The 15,949-nt window shown below is 39.4% G+C and overlaps 1 protein-coding gene and 1 long non-coding RNA gene across 5 annotated transcripts in view; one reads left to right on the forward strand and one right to left on the reverse strand.

Moving 5' to 3' along the window:
- The window catches only part of LOC140530919 (uncharacterized), a 949,813-nt gene that overhangs the window by 700,512 nt on the left and 233,352 nt on the right, over positions 1 to 15,949 (forward strand). The gene's annotated exons all lie outside the window — the stretch shown is intronic.
- The window catches only part of LOC140531017 (A-kinase anchor protein 9-like), a 92,767-nt gene continuing 81,889 nt past the window's right edge, over positions 5,072 to 15,949 (reverse strand). Inside the window, exons 16-21 of the mRNA XM_072650219.1 lie at positions 14,331 to 14,540; positions 13,319 to 13,357; positions 11,847 to 12,082; positions 10,291 to 10,410; positions 7,722 to 7,778; positions 5,072 to 5,260 (exon numbers count right to left, since the gene is read on the reverse strand). Of these exons, the coding sequence (XP_072506320.1) occupies positions 7,731 to 7,778; positions 10,291 to 10,410; positions 11,847 to 12,082; positions 13,319 to 13,357; positions 14,331 to 14,540 (653 nt within the window). The 3' untranslated portion in view covers positions 5,072 to 5,260; positions 7,722 to 7,730. The remainder of the gene's footprint in view (positions 5,261 to 7,721; positions 7,779 to 10,290; positions 10,411 to 11,846; positions 12,083 to 13,318; positions 13,358 to 14,330; positions 14,541 to 15,949) is intronic.

Consider the following 15,949-nt stretch of genomic DNA (forward strand, 5'->3'; position numbering starts at 1 on the left):
GTGAAACAATTAACTCAATAGTCTTTCTAGTAAATGGGGCCCTGACCTGTCTGTAGAAAATGTTTTCACGTCAGTGACATTTAACTTTGCTCCTTGCGAAAAGCAGACTCAGACTGGGCACTAGAACTGAGTCGAGCAGGTCTTCTGGATTCATTACTGTCCGGAAATTCTGACTTTAGGGTGGGGCTTAGTTATGATGCATTAATGATGTTATTGCAAAGTGATGTTGGCCAGAACAACTTTTTTAGAGAAGTATGCCTGCACATTTTAAAATTATACTCCCAAGTATGCTGTATTTATTCATGTTTATTTTGATTTTGTGTCTTGAGGCAGTGTGCTGTAGTTAAAGGAGCCTTGGGCTGGCAGTCAGGAAACCTGGATGCTGGCCTCATTCTGCCACCAGCTGGCTATGTGGCCATGAACAAATCATGTCCCTTCTCTAAATTTCAATTTCCCATCAGCAAAACAAAAGGTTCTAACTCAAGGATTTTCTTCCAGTTGGTCTGAGATCTTCCTCTGGATTCTCTCTTTGGTACTTCAAGTGCCTGTCCAGTAGAGGCGGTGGGGCAGAGTATATGGCATGTTAAGTTTGAAGAAGAGAATGCAAGGGTTCAAATCTTGTCTCTGACACTTACTAACCATGTCTCCTTAGCAAGACACTTAACATGGCTGACCCCGGGGTTCTTTATTTGTAAAATGAAGGAGTTAGAGTACATCAGAGGTTGCCAACTAGGAATATGTATATCTCTAGCAAGTGTAAGGTACTTGTCAAGGGGTTATGAAGCATATAGCTATACTATCCTACTGAGATATTACTAAAATAGTAGAGGAAGCTAGGTCACACAGTAGATAGAGTGCTGAGTCTGGGGTTCAAATCCAGCCTCAGACACCTTGGGCAAGTCACTGAACCTCTGTTTACCTTAGTTTTCCTAACTGTAAAATGGGGATAATAATAGCACCTATCTCCCTACCTGGTTGTGAGGATCAAAGGGGATAATATTTGTAAAGTGCTTAGCACAATGCCTACCACATAGGTATGTAAATGCTATCTATTATTATTATAACAAGTAAAAAAAAATTACAGATCTGAGAGAGAATGGTATAGAGACTTCCAGTGGGTTGGAAGGGAAGGGAGCATTGTGGAACATTTGAGTAATCTGAAAGACACTGAAAGAATAATTTCTATTGATCAGAACCAAATGAAATGAGATTTAGATATAAAACTTTTCATATTTAGTTAGAAAAAGTCAGCCACAATGACCTAGTGAAAGATGTGCTAACTGATCTCCATAATACCCACAGACTCTCCCTGATTTTTAGTTTCCTTTTGTGTCTTGTTCCACCCCTCCTCCCCTCCCCCAGGTTGTAAGCTCCTTGAGATCAGCCATTGCTTTTTGCCTTTTTTTTTTGTATCCCTGGTGCCTGGCACAAAGTAGACGCTTAATAAATGCTTATTAATTGATTGACTCTAAACCGATATTCAGTCAGTGAAGCTACCAAATGTTTTGTGTACCTTTGGTGTATATATCCCATTCTGTGCTTCTCCCAGTGCTTTCCTTCTGTTTGTAACAACTTACCTCTGTGAATCAAGAATCTCCATCCTGTTCTCAGTCAAATCCAAAGCAACAAATGAATTGGAGGTTGAATATGAAATTTAGATATCTCTTTCAAAAATTATACTGAGAATTAAACTCTTGGTCAACAAGCAACAGAATCAAGATTCTCCCTAATTTAGTTAACTATGGTCTGATAAACACCAACTTCAAGACACTAAAAATGCTATCTACCAAATAAAGTTTTCTTTATGAAAAATCACTTTCTTTCATTTCCTACATGAAAATTAATAATTAAAAAAAGCATTTATTACGTGATTTTATGTGCTGGCCATATAGCAAAAATGTTGATCTTAATTTGAATCATGTAAGTTCTAAGTGTTGGGGGAACAACAAACAAATACAAATACAGGCAAACAAGACGGTTCCTGTCCAATAAGGAAGAGCATTGGAAGGTCGTATGGAGTGGCAGGATGTTAGGGGCTGGCTGCTCAGGCGGCCACACGGTTATTTTGATGTTAGAGTGAAGTGAATCATTTGATAGTTAACAAAGGGAGGTTTTTTTAGCCATAGCCTAGAAAGGATGTTCAACAAAGACACTCCAGCATGTAGAACCGGATGTGGTCTGAGCAGCAGGGTGTGGTGACTTGGGCAATTTTGGAATATCTACCAAGTCTGAACGTCCCCAACGCTATGTGAGTGGGCCTTATAATAATATCCGTAGTTGACCAGGAAGTCATGTCAATATGGCCAATATGGCGCCTTGAGACTGCATCAGGGGAGGCACAACTTGACCTTTGGCCACCAAATGCTGGGATAACTTTGGCATCTTTCAGGGAAAAACTAGCCTAATTCATGTTGCAGGAGTATGGGGGAGCCTTAGTAGATAGTGGTCTGATCAGAGACTGCTTGGAAATGTCTAGGAGGTAGCGCAATGGGCCCAGGACTGACTGAGATAAGGTGAAAACTTACCCATCAGAGCGCAGGATCCCAGGGGGAGAAAGATCCAGTTCTTTTAGAAGGAGAAAAGAGAAGGCCAGAGTACAAATTAGATGACCAGAAAGTTTATCATATGGATGAACTTAGCATTTATTTCCTTTCATATTTGGTCAGTCACTAAACATTGTTTAAGTGCTTGCTGTGTGGCAGGAACTATGCTAAGGGCTGGAGATATAAATACCAAGGGAAAAAATGTCCTTGCCCTGAAGGAGCTTATAATCTAATGAGGGAAAATAACACTCAAAAGGAAATGAAAAAAGCAAGGGAGAGAGGGAAGGAAGGGAAAGTACCCAGCACAGAAGCATGCTGGATAAGTCCAAAGGAATGCAGTCAGATGGTGAATGAATTTATAAGGGGAATGGGAAATTTTCTGCAAGTCAAGGGGTAGGAGAACCAAATATGATTGGGAACGCTTAGAATAAAGGATTCCCTTCCAGATTTCAATTTGTGATCCTATATTTGATTGTTAAATACTACTGCGTAAAAATAAGCATTTGCTTATTAGAGCCCACAAGCAAGATGATAAATTAAGGGTAAAGCTATTCATTAGACCATGTGATCTGTTCATTAGAGCATTATGCCTCTTAATTGGCCAAATTTTGGCAGACATCTGTCATTTGCCAGAGGCTCGTGACCAGGCAAAGGCTTGTGACTGTTACCCATCACAACCGAGCACGTTTCAAGGTGCCAGCCCTAAAATTTGACATTTCACAGTACAGGACAGCGGTCTGTGACTGCTGGCATGCCTTCTTTGGACACAAATGACAACCGAAGTGGATTGTCCCAAGATCTCCTTCCTTGATGCTGTAGACTTTGGGTTTCCACATGCTACCCTTTTCCCTTCTTCTTCATCAAATGATCAATCAACAAGTATTCATTAAGTACCTATTATATGCCATGCACTGTTCTAGGCAGTAGGGATACAAAAACATGAATGAAGCAGTCCCTACTCCCAAGGAACTTACATTTTATCAGAGGAGGCAGATCTGGTCTCTTGTTTTTGGTGCAGACCAGATGAGAGTGGAGTGGAAAGCTCCCCTCAGAACCTCCATTTAAGGAGCACACCCAGGTTGGCCAACTCTTCATTTCCCATCCAACTGTACTTCTTTAGGCTTCATCATCCTCCCATCCTCACCTCAGCTCAGAAACAAGAAAGCAGTACCCAGGATGCCATTCCTGGCTCCCAGAAACTCCCCCTAATGTACCAAACTCATGCTGGATCTCTTCCAGGGACAAGAGGAGAGGAGGGAAAAATGGGGATACTGCTGTTGTCTCTCAGGTCTCTTGTTGAATCCATGGACAGGAGAACCAAGGGGTTGAGCCCTTTTATCATTGAAATTATAGAAGAAATGATACCTCACATTTCTAGAGCTTTACTCTGGTAGGAGTAGCTAACTGCTAATATTATTCTCATTTTGCAGACTAGAAGCTGAGGTTCTTACAAGATGAGCTTGGGCTTATCTAAACTAATCAATGCCAGAAACAGGACTTTGATGTTAGTGGGTGATTCTAAATCTAGTGCTCTTTTCTATAGAAAAAAGAGTGAGAGCCATGGTCTCTCACATGCAGAATATTTGGGGAAAGAAAAAAAAATCAGATTTAGAGCTAGAAGGGACTGTGATGATCATTTGATCCGATCCACCCATTTTAAAGATGAGGAAACTGAGGTTCATTGAAGAGGAAGTGACTTGCTCATGGTCACATACTAAATGGCATAACTAGAAATATCTAATAGATAGGGGGAATATCTAATAGATATTATCTAATATTGTTTAATAGACAGAGGGAATATTTAATAGATTGCATCTAGTATTTAATAGAGGGAATATCTAGTAGATAGTATCTAATATTGTTTAATAGAGGGAATATTTACTAGATTGCATCTAGTATTTAATAGAGGGAATATCTAATAGATATTATCTAATATTATGTAGTAGAGGGAATGCCTAATACATATTATCTAATATCTAACAGATACTATCTAATTGTGTGTTCATCCTTTGTTGCCAAAGAAGGCCATGCCATCAGAGAAATAATGACATGACTTGCGCTTGACTTTGTTTTTGAGTGAGGGAGGGCTGTGCAGGTCACCAGCCTCACTTCTCCTCCAGAGCCATCTGAATCCAGTGACCAGATATTCATCAGGATGACTGGAGATGACCCAGGAGGAGGTAATTGGGGTTAAGTGACTTGCCCAAGGTCACACAGCTAGTGAGTGTCAAGTGTCTGAGGTGAGAACTCAGGTCCTCCTGACTCCTGGGCTGGTGCTTTATCCCCTGCACCACCTAGCTGCCCCTATTATCTAATTATGTAGTAGAAGGAATATCTACTAGATATTATCCACTATTATCTAATAGACAAAGGAAAGAACTGGAGTATCCATTAGAGTGAGGGGAAAAAGTCTAGCACATTAAGGGACTCTACGTGAGAACGGTCTGATCTAACCCTAAAGAGAGAACAGAACCTCTCTCCATTTATAAACACCAGGAACAACTTATTAAAACCAGTTTCCCCATAGCTTGTCATTTTACTCCATGTATCTTTTAATCCCTTAGAAAACTTTTAAAAGGTTGTGAGCTTCTTATAGGAACAAGAAGATGGCAGAGAAGATATAAAGCATGTTTTCTCCTTGTTGTGGGCCATGGAGGAGAGGGATCCTGGTTGAAAGCATCATTTGATAATAGCACAGACAAGCCAATCCTTGGGACCTTTAGGGAAAAAAAAGAACTAGGTTAAGGGTGGCATACATAGCATCCAGAAAGTGACAGGTGACAGTCCTGTTGTTTCACCAAGAGGTGGTGTGGCATAGTGGGACTCTTGAGTCAGGAGAGACTAGTCTTCACCAGTAATTACTGGTGTGTGTCCATGGGCAAACCAATTAAGTTTTCTGGGCCTCACTCGGTTTGTAAAATGGGGATAGTAATACCTATCGCACACATAGGGTTGAGCGAATACCTATAATGGGCTATGAAAGCTTTGAGAGATGTCATTGTAGGGCGTCTTTTCCTAATTTTCCTGTTTGGTGTGGCTATTTTGAGTTGTGTTTTTCACTAAACTCAGGGCCTGAGGTCCCCCCCTTCCCTCCACCCCCATCTAGTCCTTTCTCTGCTGTTCAGCTGTTGAAGACACAAATCCACCCCTGGCTTAATTAAGACAGGAAACAACAAGGATGTCAAGGTAAGGGAATGAATCAGTAAAATAAACCCCAGCACCCAGACACAAACAGAAATGGTCTTCTACCCTAACAGGGGATTTATGGCCTAATACACCTTAAATCTCTTTGATTCTCTATCACAGTGGGAAGTCATGGTTTCTTTAGAATTCATTGATCTTGTGGCAAAGCTTAGGGTATGGGGTCATCTATCCCTTATAGTTTCTTGAAAACCTCTCGGGGGGCAATCTGGAGAATGCTGACAGCCTTTCCCTTTGCTTTGGAATCATCAGGTATCAGCTTCAGCTCCCCAGTCCCAGATTCCTTGGTCATGTTCCCTTCAGTCCACTGTTCTGACTGTATGTTTGCTCTTAGACTTTCCTGGATCTGCTCCAGTCCACTCTGCTCTTCTCTTCCCCATTCATACCTTCCTTGCTTATTCAAGTGATTCATTTTTTCATTCTCTCACCTTGTAGACACTCCCCCCAATTAGAATCTTTACCGGTGACATCACCAGGTTGAGGCCAGGCCAGAAATTTTGGGAGATGTTGTCCAGTCAATTTCTCTGAGAGAATGATGCCTTTTCGGATCCAAGCATTGCAGAAAATAAAATTCCAACGACTGATTGATTGATTGATTGATTGGTTTATGTATTTATTACCCTTTTGCTCTGGTCAGACCACATCTGGAATGCAGTGTTTACTTTTGGGGAGTCACATTTTAGGAAAGATATTGCCTCTCTGGTTAGCAGTCAAAGAACAACCTTAAGGGTGGTGAAGGGCTTTGTGATCGTTCTATATACTTATAGTTGAAAAAAGTGCAGGTATTATTTAGAAAAAAACTTAGGTCAGACAGCATAGCTGTCTGCAAGCATTTGAAGGTTTCTCATGTAGACTTGGTCTACTTGATCCCATAGGGAAGGAAGGACGGAAGCAAACTAAGCCTTTATTGAGTACCTACTATGTACTGGCACTGTGCTAAGAATTTTACAAACATTCTCTCATTTAATCCCCGCAACAACTTTGAGAGGTAGGTAGATGTTATTCTTAACCTCATTTTACAGATAATAAAACTGAGGCAGACAGAGGTCAATTGACGTTCTCGTGGTTAGATAGATATTAAGTGTCTGAGGCTGGATTTGAATTGAGGTTCTTCCAGACTCCAGGTCCGGGGCTCCATCTACTGGGCCACCTAGCTGCCCTATTAGGGAAGAATTCAGAATAACTAGTGGTAGCTACAGATAACCAGATGGAGGCTATATGGTAGGAAAACTTGCTATCCTTTAGAATTATTCAAAAGTGGAATTGGCTGCCTCAGGAGGTAATAACAATAATAGTATTTATATAAAATTTTAAGATTTTCAAGGCCCTTTATGAATATTATCTCATCTCATCCTCACCAACAACACTGAAAGCGAGGCGCTATCATTATCTCTATTTTATTGGAGAGTAAACAGAGGTTAAGTGACTTGCCCAGGATCACACACGTAGGTTCAGGGTCTATCTTGACTCTGAGCATCTAGTTCCCTGGCAGTGGCTTTTTTCTCATTTGAGGTATTAAAGGGAAGGCTGGAGGATCATTTGTTTGGGCATATTATAAAAGGGGTGAGTTACAACCCAAGGTCCTTTGCCACTCTGAGATTTTGCAGGAAGGAGGAGCAATGGCCCCTGCACATGTGAATAAGCAGAAGGCCCCTGCTAAGGAGAGAAAGGATGAGGTACACCTTTGATCGGTTACCTTGGCCCCCTTCTTCTAACCCTTTACAGGCTTAGCTGCCATCAGTGACTCTGAGTGAGGAGAGACAGGAGGTCCTCTGGTATAGGGGCAGTGGCGCAGGATTCAGAATCCAAGGACCTGGGTTTACTCCTAGCCCTGACACTTAATCCTTATATGATGCTTAGGCTTTTGCAGGTTGGTCTGGGAACCCAGCCACCATTTATAGCATTGTTTTAATGGGAAAGCATCATACAACTTCCAAAGCAGGAGACTTAGAATCTAATTCTTGGAACACAACCCACCTGTGCTCTTCATGTCTTGGAGCTGCTCACCCTCTCTCTTGAGCTCGAGTATCCATCCTGTACAAAGGAAGCAAAGTCTTTTATAAGGACAGACAGGCCCAAATAGTCAGTCTCTTGTAAGATAGGCTGTCTTATTTAAAGTAGGTCATATGTAATGGAACGTGGCATAAAATGGGCCTGTTTTAAATGAGGCGGTCTGTATGACATTCTACATTTTCAATCAACCATGTGTTTAGTTTTGTGTGAAAGCAAAAATTTCAGCCTCATTTTGGATCAAAAATGTCGGCTGCTCAGATAAGGGGTGCAAATATCACCAAGTAAAAAAGAAAAGCAGAAATTGGGCCTTAATTTCTCCTGGTTGCCACTTTTAATAAGGAGCGTGTCAAACACAGAGATTGCAAGGGATGGTGAAGATGGTGTTGTTCACTGAAGTCATGCTTTATTGGATCCTTATTTTTTTTTTAATATATGAATGCATTATATCACCCATCAGGATAAGTTAACATGTCCTGTGCCTTTAAAGCTTGGTAGAAAAATAATTTTAATGGCTCCAATAACAAGTCCAGATTAATGCTGGAAAATAGATACTCCAAATTGTCAAATTGCATATGCATTCTTTGGCTCCATTGGAGTCAAGAGTAAATGCTGCTTTTGTACTGAGTTTTCCTGACTGCCAGTGGAAGGACTGTAACACATTTATGAAGAACCAAAATTGGAATGAAGCATGTTACAACAGAACTCCAATTCATTCCTTCTTGCCAATTGGATTGAATTGAAATAATAAATCATTAGTACAATAAAGGAAGACAAGTTGAAAGGGTGTCTGGTTAAAAGCAGGAATAATTTAATTAAAGAGATTTGGGAAAAAAGAAAAAAGAGTTCATAAACAAGCCATTTGTGATCCCAAGTTTCCATTAAAAAGCAACAATGATAAATGTGTTTTTCTTGCTATCTTAGAAGTAGAGGAAATAGAAATAAATGTGTATGTTTAAATGGAAAAAAACCTGAAGAGTTACAGTTGTGAGTTTAACTGCAGTGGGAAAAATAGCTGAAAATCATTCCTTACAAAGGTCATCTCCTTCTGTTGTTCACAGCAGATCCAAGTGCACATGGTACAGTTCTTTGTGGAAGAGAGGATTCATCTTATAAATTAATTACTGCTGTTTGTGAAGAACACAGTGTGTTGCAAAGCAAGGCTGAGTAATCCATGATGACCTTTCCTGATAATCAAAGCTGTTGTCAATTAGATGCCACTGATTTTAAGTTCTAAGCACTCCCTGGGCCATCAAAGGCAGCTTACTTTGGGAGATAAGCTAAGGATGAGGTGACTTTTAGGCAGGCCTTCAAACTCTGGAATAGTTTTCCAAAGTGTCAGAGGGTAGCCTACAACTCCATCAGCTGCAGGAGATCTCTGATTTCCTCAAGGCACATGTCCTCCACTCTTTATGCTAATACTCCACAACCTTGTTGGAGCTGCAAGAAGCAGGGCAGTAGAGTGGAATGGAGGATGAACTTTGGAGCCTGGGAAACCTGGGCTGCCATTTTATAGATAAGGAAACAGAGGATCTGAGTGTTCCGTGTTCTTGGCCACAGTGATGAGGTGGCCCTCTATACTCCAGGTCTATTGCTCTTCCCACTCCAACAGATTCCCTGGAGTCAAGAGTTTGAAAGGCTGTCACGGGAAAGATGGCCTCCTGAGTATAGGACTGGAGCAGGAGGTAGAAGTAGCAGAGAGGGAGACAGAGGTTCAATGGAAGGAAAAGCTTTCTAACAGTAAGAGCTATCCCAAAGGGGGATGGGGCCATTTCAGCAGGAATGAGTAAGCAGAGGATGTGTGACCAACGGTCAGCAGGACTATAGAACAACTTTTTGGTACATGAGTTAGACTAGATGACCTCTTGGATTCCTTTCAACTCTTGGGATTCTGTGATACAGTGAGTAATCAGTTTGCCCATAGAAAATCCTACCTCTGACACACGGGGCTGAGTCACCCAAGTGGCCTAGGCAGTTAACTCTTCATGTTGAAGTTTCAGATGAATTGCTGATGCACATTTGGAAAGAGTTTCCCCATTCGGAATTCCCTACGAAACCACACAGTTTTAGTCAAAGAAATGGTCTCCTTATTTGCACATATTTTGAAATCACTGAAGTGCTTAATTCAAGAAAAGTGGAGCACAGAGGTATGTATATTTGACATTTCATTTTAACGAGTGAAAACAAATTTGATTACAAATACAGTAAGTGAGAAGCTGCCTCCCTGTGTCTGCAGCCAAATGTTTATTGAAAATGGAATAAACAAAGCCCCAATGCTGTTAAACGAAACCATGGACAGCATGAGGCAGTGACAACTACGCTGCAGCTCTCCCTATCCCCACAAAGAGATCCAAAGAGAAGATTCCAAATTTCAGTAAGTGCATCAAGGGCATTTGGAAGACACAGAAAACTTTCTACAGAGAAACAATATCAATTTCCCCGTTTTACTTTCTTGTTCTGAAGAATTATTTGTTAGAATAGATTTCTGGCTTTCCCAGCACAGCTGTTTGTTTGGACCCCTGGTCCCAAGCCTTACCTCTCTTGTCTGGTCTTCACTGACAGGCTGGAACTTAGGGGTAGCCTTCAGCTTCTGTTCTAGTTTCTGAATTTCTTGCTGGAACACATCTCTTTCATGTTCTCGATCGAATGCTTGTTTCTAAAATTTGAGTATAAGATTAATAGAAGAAACAGTCATTTAGGTGCTATTTTTCTTTAACATGATTTTAGACAGTCTAGCTTAGGGTACAGTGCTGATTGAACGCGAGGAGCTACAAGAGATGACAGCATGAAGACTTGGCTAGCTCTACAGTTCTTATGATGGTGCACTCAAAGCAATGAAGCTTGACTTACAACTTCAGACAGAGAGATAAAATGAAGTCAAAATGAATGTCAAAAGTATAATGAGTCAATTGAATTCAAATGATGTGAAATGCAGGGAGAAAGAAAATAAGCACGTTATAATAATAACAGCTAATATTTATCGAGTGCTCACTATGTCAGGCACTGTATTAAGATCCTCAAGTGACGTGCCCAGTGTAACACAGCTAGTAAGTATCAAAGGCCAGATTTAAACAAAGGTCTTCCTGGATCCACGCCCAGTGCTCTATCCACTATGCCAACAGCTGCCTCCATAAAGAATACAAAATGTGAAAAAACTTGCTAACTATATTCTTAAAATTTATTTAATTCCCTGCACAAGAGGAACACTATAACATTAACTTGGGATCAACTGCCTGCAAGGTAATAAGAATTCTTTTATAAAGGCATACTGAATAAATGAACATTTCTAATCTGGTAATATGTCAATTCTAAAACACTTAAGTGTTTGGAGTATAGACTAGAAGAGAATTTTGAAACCTTCAGGACAGCCCCCAATACCTCTTTCTTCCTTAAGAAAAATTAAAAAAAATTAAAACCTATATAGTACACAAAGGGCACTATAGGTACATACTTTTATTTTGCCAGGCATACACCTGGTTGTGCAAGCATCTACAGGATTTTCCCAAAGTAAAAAAAAAACACAAACCAGCACACGCCTGACTAGGATGTTTTTCATGAAAATCTCCCAGTGGCATGACGTGATGCTGGTGGGGTCACTGGCTACTAAAGGCCTCAGCCCTGGAAGAAGAGTCACTATTTACGTGCCACCACCTGTGCGCTGGACTTTTCTCTGTTCAGCTGCTGGCACCAACGGTACTGCACTGTTCTCAATGCTGAAAACCCTTAGCACTATGAATTGATATAGAAAACATCTGCAGATTTTAAAAGCAGCCATTTTTACACATGTGTGAATGAACTGTCATGAGGTTAAGGTTGGAACCTGGAAGGTTATAACTGTCATTCTACTGGATGCACTGGAAAGAATGCTGGATCTGGAGTGAGAAGCCAGGGGTTCGAATCACAGTTCTGGGTAATCCTACCAGTCATTACAGGTTCCTGGGCCTCATTCTTCTCATTTGTAAAATGGAGTGGTCTATTAATGATGCGATCTCACATTCTCTCCATCTCTAAATCTATGACACTGCCAAGACAAAATCCTCCAGATCTTCAAAAAAAGAAGGCAGATACACCTCCATTTTTCTTCATACTTACATCTAAAAATTTTCGCATTTTCTCCAGCTGCTTCTCCAGGAACTGGTTTTGCTGTCTCAGATCCATCACTTCAGTAGTCTTTTCTTGTTCCAGCTCCTTAAAGCGGCTGACTTGTTCCTCTACCTCTATTTCCAGAGCTTTCACTTGTTTCTGAAGGTCACCACAGACCTTTTCTGCTTGACGCTGAACTTCTAGTTTTTCCCTCGCTAGTCTTCCTGTTTCTTCCAGTAGTTCTGCTAACAAATGAAAAGTCACTGCAGGTTTTGTTACCAAGTTAATGATGGAGCACACCACAATTCTACGTACAGGATTAAACCACATGAAACAGACAGAAAACCTGGATTTTAATTCAAACACACAAAAGAGGCAATGAGCTATGCTTTCTTTTTCTCTTTAAAATATTCAGAATATCTAAACTTACCATGTATCATGCCACCATAGATCATCATTATAAGCATTATAAGCACAAGAGTACTATCACTAAATGGTGATTCTTATGGGGAAAAAAAGCAAAGAAAGTCAAAGTTATATGTTTTTACTATAGGGAAAGGACAAAGTTACCTAATGCAAAAACCATCACTTGATTTACACAAAGTGGTTAATTTGTTCTCAATCCAAAAATCTATTTTTTATATCCATGCATGTCCCTCATTTGAAGAACCAATACTATAAACCTTTATGTAGGACCGCTGAGAAATATAGAAAGAGCAATGATTTGATTACAATGAGATTTTCTATTTTGTCCTTTTTCAGATACCCATTCCTGAATTACCATTCACGTGCAGCAAGGGAGGACTGGCAAGTGTGTATCCAATGCAGAGCTCCTCTGCTGGGAAAAGATGTAAGTCATGCTGGTGCCCAGAGACCAGATCATTGACTGACATCTGTGATATTAATGTGGTCAGTGCTAGGAAGCTGGAGACACTGACCCCCTTTCTTTTATTTCTGCAAACACTACTGATGTTAATAAGGAATATAAATACAAAAAAAAAACCCAGAAAACTTTTGTTCACTACACATCAAAGATTCTTCTGATGCCATCATCTTATATACTACTTAACCAATTCCTCATTTAGACAATTATCATGAATCGATGTCAACAGCACTTGGCAAAAGTAATTAATTGTCTGTATTAATTGTATTTGGAAGTTAAGAGACACTAAGTTTTATGAAACTAAGGTAGTCGTAATTACTTAACTACTTAATTACTTAATAACTTAATTACTGTTCAAAAATGAATACAATAAGATGATGGTGAATATGAATCTCTTGTTAATTTCAAAAAAAGGAATATGCTTTTTAACTGTAAGAAAATTTTTGTTAAAGGAAAAGACTAAGTGTGAAATACAACAGCAAAGTTTCAGAGTTAGAGAAATGGTTAGTTGGAAGTCCAAGAATCATTATTTACTTAATTTTAGGAAGTAAGTCTATCACCCGATTAAAGACAGCTATGTAGTAGTACACAAACACACCTGCTTCTGGTGCTGCATCGACTGCAGCATCTACTAGCCCTAAGAGAAAAGGAAAAGGAAACAAAAGCAGAATAATTTACACACCATCTCTTCTTCAAGTGGGTTAATATAAAAAGGGAAAATGAAGCAAAAGACAAGACTGAAGTTCACTGACATTAGCAGCTTTTCTTGGAAATTCTAAATATTTCTCATTAGTTCACTCAACATTTATTAAGCACATACTAGATACAAGGCATCATCAGATTTGTTCTTCAGATGTGAAAAATGCCAACATTACACTTGAAATTTTTCAATACATTAATTTGAGCAACCACAACACCACAAACAGTTCTTCACTGTAGGTCAGAAATTTCAGCATTATTTAAACATTGCTAAGGAAGTTTGTGGGGCCACAAAATTTGTAATTGATTGTAATCTGTAATGTAAAATGGACATGGCTTGAAAGAGACAAAATTGGGAATTCACTGCAAGTAATTCAAATGCCGTACTCACAAAAAACTTACGTTTTCTAAATAATTAGTTTTCACCCTTACCCCTGAACTCTAACTGTAATTATTATTATTAAAAACAGATTAAACTAGGTGGCAACCTGCTTTTAGAAGTCATTAACTTGCTCACTCTGCTCTACTCTACAATCAACTATCTCACCCCTCCAAACTGCTCATCATTTGTCAGGAAGTACTGCTCAGTAACCAACTAATTTTTGTTTTCATTCTCTGCCATTAGAGTATATACTTTTCACAAGTTCTTTCATATTCTGCATTATCAGCAACTTCCACTTGGGGTTAAGTGCATAAAGTTGAAGGAGGAAGTATTCTTTCCTACTGATACCTGGGGAAAAAAATAGCTATATCCCAGCTACTGACTAATAATACCAATAATATGCTCTAACATCTTTAAAGCAAATGTAACGTGCTAAAGCCACCAAAGGGAAAACTGAAGTGAGTCAACTCAAAATGAATGTGCATATAAATATCATATCTCATAAAAAAATAGTCCAAATAATACATACCTTGGTGAGCTTGTAGTTTTTCAGCTTTCCATATAGCTATCTCTCTAGAGAAAAGTTTTCTTTCTTCCTCTATTTGCTCTTTTTCTTCTTCTAACTCTTCTAATTTTCTACCTACACAGAACAACTCCTCCGCAAGGTAGTCAATTAGGTTACCCTTTTCCTCAAATTCACTTTCAAAAAGAGCTTTTTCTTCTTCACCACCAATGATGTCTGGGAAATAAAATTATCAGAAGAACAGGATTGTTTTAGCCTGTGGTTTTATCACTGGATTTTCAAAAGAAGAACTGATGCAGTATCATGACAATTTATAACTTGCCTACATACCATTTCAAATAATACTGAATTGTTTATTAAGAATATCAAAAGCTTATGTCTTGACATGGTAATTAAAGTGCTATTTGGTTTTTTTCTTGGTGCTTAAATGCTATTCTAACTTACAAATGTCCCTCATAATAACAGTTTACTTTCACACACTTTACATGTTGCTTTTTGGAGACTTAGAAGGACTATATTTACAGGTGGAACAAGGAGGGGGTATGGTCCAATGAAAAGTATACTGGATTGTAAAAAAATGTTTTATGGATGTGTTTTGTTTTTATATTGAGAATAATTACAGATCACCTTCACTCCATGAGCGGTCTGTTTAACAGAGTGAAACAATTAGGCAAAACTAATAATATGACGATGTCATCTAAAAAGTGCATCACATGCCACATTCCCCATGTGCAGCACCTGCCTCACCTTTTTACTTTTAAAAGTTAACAGAAGTCTAATTTCTCTCCCTTCCATCCAGTATCCCACTGGGGGCAGGGCGGGGGGAAGAAGAAAAACATTTCTTGTAACAAATGTGCACAGACACGCAGAACAGATTCCTTCCTGGTCTATATTGAAATATAAATGCAAATATAGTCTATTACGTATATGTATAGATACGTGTGTGTGTCTCATTATACACCCTAACTCTGTCCTCTCTCTGACATGGAGAGCGTGTTTCATCACTGGTCTTCCAGAATCATGAATGGCCATTAAATTTGTCGTAATTTTCTGTGCTTTTAAACTTGTTTGTTTTTCTACTATTGTTGTTACAGTATAGACTCTTCTCTTGGTTTTGCTCATCTCATTCTCTATCAGATTATGAAGTCGGTATATCCTTTGAGCCAGCTATACTACTGCTAGGTATCTATACCCAAAAGAGAGCAAAGACAAAAAAAGGCACATGCGCGCGCGCGCACGCACGCACACACACACTCTCTCACACATTTATAGCAGCTTTTTTGCGGCAACAAAAACCTGGAAACTAAGAGGTGTTACATAATCGAGCAATGACTGAGTGAGTTGTAATATATGACTGTGATGGAATACTATTGTGAAATAAAGAAACAGATTTCAAAAAAACATGGAGAACCTTAAATGAAGTGATACAGGGTGAAATAAGCAGAAACAGAAGAAAAATTTGTACAATTAGTATCAATATCCTCACATTTTTTGGAAGACTTTGATAACCTACTGAAGAGGCTGGGTCTGTGCTAGGGGATGTGGCCCCAAACTGCATCTCCGCCCCTTTCTCCTGATGTGACTGAGGTCATGTCCCTTGTCTTTTCTGGATCTAATTTCCTTGT

The sequence above is a fragment of the Notamacropus eugenii genome, chromosome 3, assembly GCF_028372415.1.
Source record: "Notamacropus eugenii isolate mMacEug1 chromosome 3, mMacEug1.pri_v2, whole genome shotgun sequence".
Classification (NCBI taxonomy): Eukaryota; Metazoa; Chordata; class Mammalia; order Diprotodontia; family Macropodidae; genus Notamacropus; species Notamacropus eugenii.